Source organism: Miniopterus natalensis, chromosome 12, assembly GCF_054644295.1.
Source record: "Miniopterus natalensis isolate mMinNat1 chromosome 12, mMinNat1.hap1, whole genome shotgun sequence".
NCBI lineage: Eukaryota > Metazoa > Chordata > Mammalia > Chiroptera > Miniopteridae > Miniopterus > Miniopterus natalensis.
Window position 1 is genome coordinate 43512648 of NC_142092.1, and position 13297 is coordinate 43525944.

A 13297-nucleotide genomic window follows, 5' to 3' on the forward strand; every position below is an offset into this window, starting at 1 on the left:
TTATTTTTCTTCCCCTACACTAGACACAGATTAAGCAAGGCATTGGAAGATTTTAGGTATGAAGATAGTTTACTTTAAATGGACATGATTTTTAGAAAAACGAATTTAATCAGCAGGTTTCTCTTCCTACTGTTAGGTAGCTTGACTTCTAGTAAATCATCATTATTATCCAATTTGTTATAGCACTCCAAAGCATTCATTATCTGTAGCTGAAATTATAATCATCTTAAAAAGCAGGCAGGGCATTTGTAATACATAATTGAGTCAGTGAAATGTTAAACTTAGGAGAAAACATTCTCATTTTGTTTTTAAAGCAAACTGCTGAGGAAATTAAAACTGTTCATCTTATAAGAAATGCAAAATTTCAATGCTTGCAATGAACTATTAGTAATTAGAGAGCAGAGATTTCACGCTGGAGGAGGCAGGCTTCTGGGAGGGACTCAGGCCACTTGCCAACCATTAGCTTTCCTCAAAGAGCAGCGCTGACCAGGATCACTTGGAGGGCCTGTGAGGCCTCCACTGCTGGTCTGGGGTGGGGTCAGATATTTGCATTTCCAGCAAGCCCCTTGGTAAGGCTGATACTACCGGTGTGTGGACCACAGTTGAAAAGGGGGTTGTCACAGAGGAAGAGCAGGTAACCTAGAATGGACAGATGGAGTAAAAGTCGACCCAAGTAAATGGGGGAAGGGGTGATAGCCTCACCAAGGCAAGCTGCTCACTAATCACTGACGTTGAGGGCAGGGAGGAACCCGGAGCGTTTCATTAAGTCGTCGGTAGCATTTGAACTGGGCCATGTGGGACGGGTAGAGAAGGGAGAAAAGTGGACTCAGGTGAAGGAGATACCGGGGCAAAGGATCAGCCTTGGAAAGTGTAGAAAGTTCAGGAAACGGTGAGGAACCTGAGCAAATGGAAAGCAGAGGGGAGATGAGACTGGAGGGTGGCCCAGCTTGGGGAGCACACCCTCCTCCAAGGAGGGCTCACTGCTCTTCAGGGCCACGAGGAGAAGGCTGCGCACGCAGAGGGCGATGTTCCCAACAAGCTTCCAGAAGCACACTGAGTCTCGCAGGGCTGGTTCTCACTAGATGCTGATGACGGCCACAGGCCAGAGGAAATTCCACCAGGGACACGGCAAAGCGGGGAGACTGGCGGCTCTTGAACATCTGAACTTAAACCAGGGACCGACTGCAGGGTGCCTAGAAAAAGACGAACTGGAAGCCTCGGCCATGCCTCCATAAATACCTTTTCCCTCAGCTGGACTTCTGACAGCAGCCTGGGGACTCACGCCTGCCTGTACTGGGGTGCAGCTCGAGGGGTTGCCCAGGCACAGCCACAGGTGCCCAAGAACTCAGGTGATATTTATTCCTGAATTGGGTTTTCCTCAATTAAGTGGACGTGAAGCTGCAGTGGTAATTACAGGGGCTGCCTTAGCAACCGTTTGCAGAATAAAGGTCTAAAAGAAATATTCTTTCACCCCACAGAAGGTTATTCTGTTTCCACCCTCCATCTAAACATTTATCCGTGTTGAAATTCATAACGCCTAAAATCATAATCTTAAAATGACCTTTCATTAAGGTTAGCCACAAAAAATTAAGAGGTTTCCTTTAATTGTTTGAGCCACTGGAGAAAAAGTTAAATTTGAGGACTCTGTATTTACATGTAAGATTGCAATAACAAATACATACTAAATGCAAAACAAAAGCCTGTCAGGGGCTCATAATTAATTTCTAATATGTTTCTATAGCCACATAATTTGCATAATCACGTGGGAGAGCAGTCAAATAGAATATTTTTGTTTTATTTCTGTTTAACTTGATGTTGTTTATTTGAAAAATTTTTTCAAGAAACTTAAACATTATAAAAACTACTAATTAAGCCCCTAAATCTCAGGCCAAGAGCACAAGGGTTCTTGTATTCTCCCTCCATAGAAATTACCTGGGGAAGAAATCAGGTAGTCTAATGTTTTAGCCTGACGCCAGTCAACTTTTTCTTTTTAAAGTGTTAAAGCTTTAAATAGTAAATATGTTAGGCTTTGTGGGCCATACTGTCTTTGTCACAAACTCTGCCACTGTAGCAAGTAAGCAGTCATAGGTGATATGTAAACAAATGGGCATGACTGCATTAAAAAAAAAATTATTTACAGAAACAGGTGCCTTCCAAATTTGGCCCATGGGCCAACGTTTACAAGCCCCTGGTTTGGAGACTCTTGAGTTTCCTGCTTACCCAAGAGTAAGCTAACTAACAAAGCTAAGTGACCCAAATTAGGGAACTCCTTCCTCACTAATCCCCTGATCCTTGTTAAAATCTCATCTGTGCCTTTGAAATAACAGAGCTAGGCTGCAGGGATTCTTCCTCAATGTTTTATTCATCCCTGGTTCTCTGAGGATGGAATGAAGCCACACTAAGACGGTTAGGGAAGCCACTGTGTTCTCCCTGTCCCTCAGACCTGAAACATCAGCCACTGTGGACACCTAACTCCACACCTCCAAACAGCTACCCTGCAGGTTCTTGCTGCAGAGGGTCTTGGGGATGTGTCCCCTCCTCCCTACGCCCACTGTTGGCACTCTGCCATCCTCTTCTGTCTGAGGTACACTCCAGACTCCAATTTATTGAGTTTTCTTCCAATTTACAGAGTTTTCTGCCTATTGCATGTTTCACATTGCTTCCAGATTGGTCTTTCTGAAACTGTCACTCCCTGCTCAAAAGCCTTCAAATGTTCCCTGTTCTCTAGAGAATAAAATCTAAGCTTAGTATAGCATTTAAGGGACACCCCCCATGGCTTGACCCCAGCCTCCTTCACACATATTCTCAGCTCCAGTCCCCACATGCCATGTGCTCACACTTCTTGTCTACAGCAAGTAATGCTAATTATCTCTCCACTATCCATGCTTCTCTTCTTCCTAACAAACTCCCCATAATGTTGGGGAAGACAACATACCCACATAAAATCCCTGCATTTCCTACTCTACCTTTTAAAAAGAGGTGGCCAATGAGATACAAAATGTCATTGTATAGGTTTTAAGAAAAAATAATATTTAAATGGGGTTTACTCAGATGGTACCTGCCCTTTTGCTCTTCCCTACATTTTTTTTCCTGGAACTAGGATATGAGGGTTGGCGCTCCAGCAGCCATCTTATAGCCATGAAGTGATCTTCAAAACAGCAGCCATGCCCTAAGATAGCAGAACAAAAATAGAGAAGGAACCTGGCTCCTCTATAATGTCACTGAGCAATTAAATTATTTCTGGGCAGCTTACCTGTGGATTTTGTGTCATTTCAAAATAAAAACAAAAACCCTTTTTTTGTTTAAGCCACTCTTATTTCAGATCTCTGTAACCAGTAGCCAAATGTAATCCTTAACTAACTAATGCAACGCCTCTTTGCTTTCTTCAGCCATGACATTGTAAGCACATTATTTAACTTGTCCGGGACTGACTTCATCTCCAAGATGGGGGTGGAAAAAGTTCTGATTCATATTATTTACTGTTGGGAGAAATAAATGCGATAAGGTTTTTTCAACCTCTTCAAAATGCCCTTCTTTCCTCTGCCTTCCATTTCTCCACCTTTCAAATACAATTCTTCAAAACTTGGCACAAATGCTACCTCCTCCTGGATTACTCCCTCCTTCCACAGCCACCCAGTGCTTTGCTTTTCACCTGTGTAGCAGCGGTGCTGGAGTTCGACAATAACATCTGCCATCTCCTAGCCATGACATTGTAAGCACATTATTTAACTTGTCCAGAACTGACTTCCTTCATCTCCAAGATGGGGATGGAAAAAGTTCTGATTCATATTATTTATTGTTGGGAGAAATAAATGCGATAAGGTACATAAATCAGTATAATGCCTGGTACATAGAAAGTGCTCAATAAGTGATGACGGTGATGATGGTGATGATGATGATGATTGCCATAATTAGTTGTATCTCAGTTAGCTATAAACTGTCTCCCTGATAGAAAAGTACTTTGAGGGTAGGGCCAATGTCTAATTCTCATCATGATCCCCATGGCACCCGGTTTATAGGTTGAAGGCATGGATGACTGAGTGCATAAATTGAAGTATTGTACTAACCAATATAATAGCCAGGAAACTAGTGCACTTTCCAAAGGATTTCCCTTAAACAATGGTGAAATCATATGGACATTGTCTTCCCCGTTATGGCCCATTCATTTGAAATATCGATTTGTCTGCTTACAGAGGCTTTCATCACTTGTGAGCTGGTAGAAGTGTTGACACACTTGTGCAACCCGAGCAAGCTCCTTGTGCGACAGAAGGGAGAATATATAAATCCATATTTCATCGGGAAGGAGTAGCCACTGGGAGATATCAGGGTCTCCTTTATGCCCCTGGAATGGAACAGAGGCAACAGGAACTATAAGCTAGTGCAGAAGGTTACACATCTTGAAAATAAAAGAAAATTAAATGAGCTGCATTTGCACAAAGTACGAACACTGCACAGAAACCAGGTATCTCTTTCCTTTCCTTCACCTAACCTCAGTTCAGCTCATCCACAGCAGAGACCATATTCTGAAGTTTGGAAACCAAAATAAAATACATCAACAGAGAAAGCCAAAAGAAGGCTTTCAAACCCCTCTGGGTTCACTACCACACGTTGGCTAAGCACCTTTCAGGGGCTTCTGTGCACAACTACCACTAGTGGCTGGCAGGGAGGAGCCCTGTTCCCTGTTTGGCTGATCCCACAGCCGAAGCCCAGTCCACAGGAGGAGGTGCAGGCTCAGCTGCTGGTGCTGGAAAGGAGCCTCGACCTGGACAAGGGTTTTGTCACCAGCCTTCTTGCCCCTTCCACAGATGACTCCAGTTTCTTGAGAAATTGGTTACTATTGAGGTTGGGTGAAAATTCACTTCCCAGGTGACACTTTTATTAGGAAGTTTTTCAGAATTCTTCATTTTGGAGATTCTTCATAATATCCCACAGGACTGGGTCTCTACCTAGGACGTCTAGTCCTAAACTATATAAAAGGTGTAATCCCAGTTTCAACATGGTACCCTTCAGTTTTCATCATAACTCTGAAAATGATCCTATTTCATGTCTTATTGTTGCTCACTCTACAATCTTACACATTCCACAGGCAAGGCAGAAGTGATACACTGGTACTCCGGTCTTAATTCTTGAATAAAGCTGAGATGCTCACTCCAACCTAGAATCCTACATGTTAACGTAGTAAAAATGTAATCACGTCTCTTCTAGAGCCTGACCCTGTGTATCTCATTCAAATAAACATCAACTTAACCATCAAAAATTATTTAAGCAGCACTTCAAATATTTACTGGAGCCTTTCTAAAAATATCGAAGAAGACACAATTCTGGTAAAATGTCTTATACTCCTGCTTCCCTGTTTATTTCTCTTTCAAACTTCCTCACACTGTGGAGTGGCCCTCTAGACTGTACTTCTTGCTCAACGCTCCCCAAATATGTCTTCTCCACCCAGCGTACTCCCACCCTGCTGCCTTTCTGGATTAATCATTTCCTCCTCTTGATAGTTTCATTCCTTTCTGATATAAAATCTCAGTGGCCTATTTGGCTTCCTCCAATTCCACAGCACTTTTCCCATAATGTTCCAATCATCAACACAAATTTCTAGGATTCAAAGAGCCAGAAAGGCTAGAAATTGTCCTATATTCATAATTTATTGTCCCTGTTACTGAAGTATTTACATCTGTACTATATGTTCAATATAAGCTCCATGAAAAATGTGCTCTTTAAAACACTGTGAAATGTACACTGTATTATTAATTGACTAAACTATATTAAAATATACAGGATGACCCCCCAAAAAATATATAAACACTTTGAATAATTATTAATTCCAATGGGTTAAATCTGAAAGGAAAAAAAAGAAACATCAATTGAGTTATCAGTTGTTGAATATGTATACATTTTTGGGACACCCTATATTTGTAAATCATAAAAATGATTTTAATTTGTAAGTTACCTGTGAACTCTAATGGATCACTGGGCATCCACCTACATGCACAGGGAAAACACCTGTTCTTTGATGAGTTTGCCCTTCATTTATGTGATACATCGGAACTTGGAGGATTCAGTTTTACACTCTCAGCCTTTCCTTTTACTTATGATTGAGGATTTCACTGCACTTGTTTTTATTCTGTGAGTGCTGCACTTTTATCTTGGCTCTTAATGGCAACAAGTTTGCATGTTTTAAAAAAAAAAGATGTCTAAATAAGAAATCAGTAACACCTGGGAAAGGCCTGGCTGTTTGCCAAGGTTCCCACCTGCATTAAATCATTTCTTAATATACGTAATTACCAATGATCCACTTTAAAGGCATTTTCACTCCAATTGCCACAATTCTGCTAAAGCAATAACTACTGGGGAAAACCCCTGAAATCCTCCCCTGGCTTTAGGAAAAAAACATATTTCAAGACTCATCAGCTTCTCCTGTCCACCATGATCCATGCCCATCTAATCACCAAATGACCTTCTTACTCAAGCAAGGTTTTTCCCAACTGGAAATGCTGGGATTATTCAAAATTAAGTAACAATGAGACTAGCATGTTGATTATTCATGCAGTATGTGGCCTGAGTACCTCATTTTCTCTCTCCACATCTTGAAGCACATTCTTGAAAAATGGATTTTCAACAGAACCTAGAAGAAGAAAAGGAATTTAGTGCATGAGACCCACTGGAGGAAACAAAACAGCAACATATCCCTCTGGTCTAATGAGCAAATGCTCCCATAACCTCAAGGAGGCTGGAAGTAACCACACTCCATTCGGAGAGAGGAAAGCCTGGTCTGGGAAGTTGTGATGAGTCTGTGGGTTTGAATTTTCAATCACCAGGAAAACCAATTTGCTCACAAAGGCTTCAGAAAACATACTGGCCCTTCTGGGGACAGAGGGCATCTTAGTTTGATTATATTTTCCTACTACAGAGTGATGAACTGGCAGGCACCAATTATAATACCCTGCACCAATTATAATAGCCCCAACCCCTTCACAGCTACCCCTTTATCACTTCTTGACAGACTAAGAATGAAAGAATATCAGGTTTGACAACAGGAAAGCCACCGGTGAATTCACTCACTTCCTCTGAACAATTGTAAGGCACAGCCTGGCCACAAGTTTCAGGCATTATATTTTAAACACTTGGAATCTCTGGAAAAGAACCATGTGGTCTAGGATTATATCAGGCCCTTACACACTGTCACTTCAAGAAAACGGATGCCCCACAATATTTAAGAGACTTAAGCCTGACTATTCTTTCCTTTGAGGAACTGCTGACTTCAAGTATCAAACTCCTGTCCCCCTCCTCCCATCACCCTCACCCTCACCCCAGTCAAAAAAAGGTTATGTTTCGCAATGACTTGGATGAAAACAGAATTCAGAGATATTAACACTAGGGGAAATTGGAAGGATGGTATATGGGAATTTTGTACTATCTTTGCAACTTTTCTGTAAATATATTTATTTTATTCCAAAACAAAAAGCTTTTTTAAAAGCAGGTTGGGATGAAGAGGATCAGGCGTTTGCCTGGACATATGTTAAATCAGTAATGGCAAGGAAAGTGTTAACATCAGGCCTACAAACAACCTAGACCCCTTCAGAACTACCATAGAAATGGCAGTTAAGACAAATAGGGAGTCTCTTTCCCACTCTGCTGAGTGACTCTCACCCGGGTTGGCATGTAGGCCTGGGCCTGCCTGACTAGAATGATGTAAAAATTAATGGGGAAGAGAAACTGTGGCATATGTGTGTCCAGGTGAGCCCACACACCTGGGCTCTCGTTCAAGTCCATGGCACCTTATGCACCTCGTGTGGGAGATGGCAAAAAGAGCTGGTCCTTGGCTTGATAAGATGAAGACACTACCTCCCGCTTTATTTATTTCTATAAAGCCCCCTCAATGTAATATGAGATTAAAATCTATTTGTGTCTCGTGAGTCTGAGGCCAACTTGAACCTATAATCACAGCCATGCTGCTGCATTATAAAGCCAATATCTGTCTGACTCATCTTGTCCCATAATAGGGAAGGGAAGAAAGAGGTTAATTATTGTCTCCCTGAGTCTCCAGCATCCCCAGGGGAGTTTCCTTCAGGTGGTAACTCAGAGCGCAAGATGCTAACTGCAGACATGGAAATCCACACCTCAGATCCATTCAGTTTTTACCCAGCTCTTGGAGTGATGAAAATTCTCTAGTGCTGCTCCTTTAATGAGGAACAACTGGTTTCCTGAACAGGAAGGGCAGGCTGGTCTTCTGTGATCGCTGTTACTGACAACTGTGAGCAAAACGGAAGGCTCTGGAAGGCTGAGCCCTCCCAAGGGGCAGAGCAGTCCCTACTCACAGGAGTGGCTCTACCTCTTCATGAAGCCTGTCCTCCTTACCGCATAAGCACAGCCAGGGGAACCACAGAAAGACCAGCCTGGAGCAAGGTCTTGGCTGAAGTTCTGATGGGCATATTGGTCCATCCTCACACAGAGCTGCTGGGATTGAGCCTATGTTGATACTATAAAAAGTGACGTGGTGGCATTCATTTAATGACAGTTCTCTAATAAGGAACTTCTGGAGGAAAGTTGGAAAAATTATTCTTGAGGCCAAAGACTATGTGTGCTTCTCCAAAAACAATGCTACCATGCTAGCAGTTTGAACTGTGGATCTAGGTTCCCTTTCTCCACCCTGGCTTATCAGCTTCTCCTGGTTTTAAATTTGAATTCGGCCCGGCACATGCAACTGTTCTCTCTTCATTTCCATCTAACAGATTTGACCATTTAGTATATTAACGACTTGGCCACCTACCAACAGCACGAGCAGTGGTGGGATAAGTCCCAGTGGAGGCTCTCTCCTCTGCTTCAGCCCAGCTTGGTCTTGAAATGCTTTGAAATCTAGGGCAGTGAAAGCACAGGGAGACAACTTAATTGCTTGATGGTGGCACTGCTTTGCACTTGCATATCAGAGAATATCTTTTGGAAGTTCAGGTGTACATCTCAATGTCATTGCAGTTACACCCAGCTCACAGAATCTCTCCCTGGTCTAAGAATTGCCCCCAGAACAAAATGACTTCTTGGACCATTTTATTTATTATAAAGTGACCACAGTTCACCATTCCTTTAATATGTAACACCAGGACTCCCCAAATAATGTGTTCTTTTTTTTTCAAATTTCCCACAGACAAATAATTTGAAAATAAGGAGCCACCTGAAATCTATGACATCATGATACTTACGTTCAAGGAAACAGACACCCTAACATACAATTTAGGTAAAGACAACTCAACAGACTTCACCCCTTTCTCTCTACTGTCTAAAAAATCCAATGTCAAAGGTCCCTTATTCTGTGCATAAGGAAACCTCTTTCCTTGTACATAATACACTGCTTTTCACTTCCCCTCTTCTGCATATTCTTACATGTCGATGGACCCCCATGCCTAATGGACCCCCTAATGGCAGACCCTAGAGAGTGGCCTGATTTCATTAACCCACTGGACTAATGCAGCATCACTTGGATATAAGGAACTGTGCCTCAGGTTCCTCCCAGAATTTACCACCCACCATTCACCTCAGCTCAACATCTCAGGCAGAATGAACCCATTTAATGGACCTGGAGATGTTCCCTCTCAGCAAGCCCCTCACAGAGCACATTCCAGTTACATTACACATGCTCAGGGCACTGCAGCCTCCCAAGTGAGCAGGGATGGAGAAAAACAAGCCAAAGAAGATGAGAAAAGGCAGGAGTAACTTTCTGCTCTCATACAATTTGAAAACTTATAAATAGATAGGGAAAGGAATGAACACAGAGAAAACATTTTACTATAGAAATAAACTAAAACCTTAAGTATTCAGACAATGAAAGAAGCAAAGAGGACTGCCACAAAAGCCACCTCTGCATGCAAAGAACGACACAAAATGTTACAAATATCAAAAGGCTGTTCTGAGCACTGGAATGCATTCATCCCAAATCACTCTGGTTATTAATTTCCCAAATATTTCCAAGAGCTTCCACAAGAGAAAAAAGTTACAATGCAGGATTTTAGGCCAGGAAACAAACTGGGTTACACATCTGGAAGGTAAAGCAAAAGCAGTTGACCTTTCAAAAGATGTTTGCCCCAGTCTGTTTGAAGCAGGTGTTGCTAAACCAGCATAGCTGGCCTGCATGTGGAAATAGCGTCACCCACTAGAGGCCAGAATGAGGCTGTCATGTTCAGTGCTCTGAGGTCCATTCAGTGTCAGGTGGAATCACCAGGGGTTGATTCCAGGCCCCGCAAGGATATTGAGATCCTCAGATCCGCAAGTCCCTCATATAAAATGGCATAGTATCTGCAAATAAGCCACATATCCTCCCATACACTTTAAATCATTTCTAGGTTACTTATGCTACCTAATACAATGTAAATACTATATAAATAGTTGTTATACTGCATTGTTCAGGGAATGGCAAGAAAAAAGTCTGGGTGCGTTCAGTACAGGTACAACCATTGTAGACCTAACCACACAGTGCGTGTCAGCAACAACGTAACATTTTTGTCAAATATTTCACCGCAGTTGGGCTCTGGAAGGCTGACTGAACAGACTCAGGGAGAAATGAGGCTCGAGCACGTCAGGAAGCGACACCGCCGCTGTCTGTGACATGCCAGCACAACGCATTTCTGAATCCTCACACAGAGCTGCCTTCCACAGCTAAATCAGCGAGCCAACGACGCACCGTCAGGACATCCGTCAGCAAGAGCTGACACTACTGAGGACTCAAGCACTAGAATGACAGTGGACAGGCTTCCCTGAGCTGAAGGCAAGAAGGGAGGAAAGAGCAGCCAGAGCACCGGTGCTGGCAGGGAGGCCTAGACACAAACCCGTGGCCGACACGGGCCACAGGCAGGGAAATCGCCTCTCGAGCTCTCGGGCCTGGAGGTGACCTGTGAACCAGTCGCAGCCTGGTACGCCCCTGGGGAACTACAAGCAGCACGTGCACAGCAGGGAACACGACCCGGCCAGCAACGAATGAGGCCCACCCGGCTGCCCTATGGAAAGACCTCCAAGACCTGCGTGTGTAAGAGGCAGGAGACAGGGTGCTGGTTAATGCGGCATTTGTGTACATGTCTTAAGGATGCGCACACGCCCAGACACATACCCACAATATTTATAAAATTCTTCCCAAAAGACACACACATACACACACACACACACACACACACAATCAAGCAGGCTCCCATCTAGGGCCTGTGGGCTTGCGGTTGCCCTCACTCAGCTCCTTCCCCAGAGCCTCCCCTCAGGTCTTCACTCAATTTTCATCCAGTAAGGCACCCCTGGCCACAATACTTAAAATCACAATCCCTCCAACACTCTCCTGCATTCCTCTCACTGCTTTATTTTCCTCCACACACCTCTCAGCATCTGCCACTGTTTCCTGGTTCACTTGCTTGTGTTTTATTTTCTGCCTCACTCTGTGGGAAGGTAAGCTCCATGCAGGGGGAACGTTTCTGTCTGTCTGGTTCACTGCTGTCCCCAGTGCCTAAGACAGTGTCTGCTCATAATAAGGTCTCAAAAAGTTTGCTCCATGAATTAGTCAAGTCCTCTGTTGTTGTTCGCTGAAATGGGGGGCGGGGGGAAGCTAGCAGTTTCTTATGGTTACTAAGACAGTGAGACTGAGCTGACGCTGCCACTCGGGACGTGACCTCTAGTTGTCCTTGCTCCAGAAGAGGGTCCAAGGAATCAAGAGCATCGTCTTTCTGCTGGGCCTTACGCTCTGGGACTTTCCACTTAGAGCTTTCACTATCTGGAATGAGTCTGATGCAAAGTTCTAGCAGGGCAATGCAGCTGCTCAGAGACTTTTGATGGAAAGAGAGCTCCTTCACCTAGAAATGTTGTGCACTCCAGCCAACAACAGTTCTGGCCTCCTGGATGGCGGGGAAGGACACCTGCCTGGCAAGTCAAATGGGCCTACTCCAGCCTGGCTCAGGGTGGGCAACTGACTCATTCCGGAGGGCAGTTCACGGGAGGGCAATTGCCCTCGTGTCCCCTTCTGGAAGTTCCATTTCGTTCAGCCTCAGGCTGTGCACCAAAAAGCAGCAGCAGAATGCAAGTGACAGCCCAGCCTGGACCCTTAGCAGGGGGGAGTGTCTTCCTATCATCACATTTTGCTGAAATCCCTTTCAATTATTGCCTCAGAAGTAGAGAATGTCAGAGCCTGTGTATTTTCTTTGCAGAGGTCTGGCTAATGGGGACACCCCAAATGCTAATTGCATTCTTGGGGCAACTCCTTAAGCAATCTAGCCCTATTTTACAATTTTTTAAAAATAGAACTGTGAGAAATATTATTAGAATAAAACATATATAGTCACGTGGACCAATATAGCAGTTATCTAACTGTAAATATTAATGGGATTTTTTTCTACTTCTCCATTTCTAACTACAAGTTAGTTGCCTCCTGAAGATCTAGCTCTACTTAGTATGTAAATAGGGAAAATTACGTGGTGCAATTTCCTGCTTGATTTATGTTCTCAGTTCTATTTATCAAGTGGTTTGCATTCTATGTTAAATGCTTTCACTCTTAAATCCAAGCATCTTACTTCTATGACTATGTTCCTGCTATTGCCACCAACTGGTATTCCTTTTCTTACCTGTTGAACACCTATCCATCCTTCAAAGTCTGCGCTCTTACCATCTGCTAAATAAGGCCTCTCCAGATTCCACCAGCACAATAGCTTCATCTGTCCCTTCCCAAGCACTTGATTTGCACTTCCTGCAGTGAGCGCCATTCTCCGGAGTAACTGTCTCTTCTCCCCTTTTGTGTCCATTTTAGCACCCTGCACAGTATCTTACCCATGGCAGACCTTCAGTACGTAATTGATTTTCCCAGACTCTATAAACTAGAATATTAAGTAATTTCTCAGGAGATTGCCAATGTTAATACTTAGCTATTTAAGTGTTAATAGTCTGTGACAAAATAAAAGACTAGTCAGACCTTAGTTTCACATCTCCATGTTTATGAGACAGACATGCAGCACTAGACAGTTCCCGGTATCCCCCACAGCTGGTCTTTCTGGATGCCATTTTCAGGGTAGCAGAACATAACTTCCCTAAAAATAGAAAATTAGAAGTTACAAATCCTTCATGCTTCAAATAGATGTTTATAAATTCTATTTTGTACATAGATTTTATTGTATACATAGACTTTATTTTGCAGATGTGCTGGAAGGCAGGTCACTGAGCTTCCCAAATCTTATAAGAATATAGGGTATCCCCAAAAAAGTATACACTCACTTTGAATAATTATAAAGGCAGTGTTTATTAAAATACATTTCATTTTCAAAATTGAGCTAACAGCTGTTAT

General features: G+C 43.1%; 1 protein-coding gene across 1 annotated transcript in view; it reads right to left on the minus strand.

The window, feature by feature from the left end:
• LOC148091830 (uncharacterized) overlaps positions 1-13297 on the minus strand; it is a 72465-nt gene that overhangs the window by 51329 nt on the left and 7839 nt on the right. Inside the window, exons 4-7 of the mRNA XM_087822545.1 lie at positions 12929-13043; positions 8771-8856; positions 6567-6625; positions 4192-4342 (exon numbers count right to left, since the gene is read on the minus strand). Of these exons, the coding sequence (XP_087678671.1) occupies positions 4192-4342; positions 6567-6625; positions 8771-8856; positions 12929-13043 (411 nt within the window). The remainder of the gene's footprint in view (positions 1-4191; positions 4343-6566; positions 6626-8770; positions 8857-12928; positions 13044-13297) is intronic.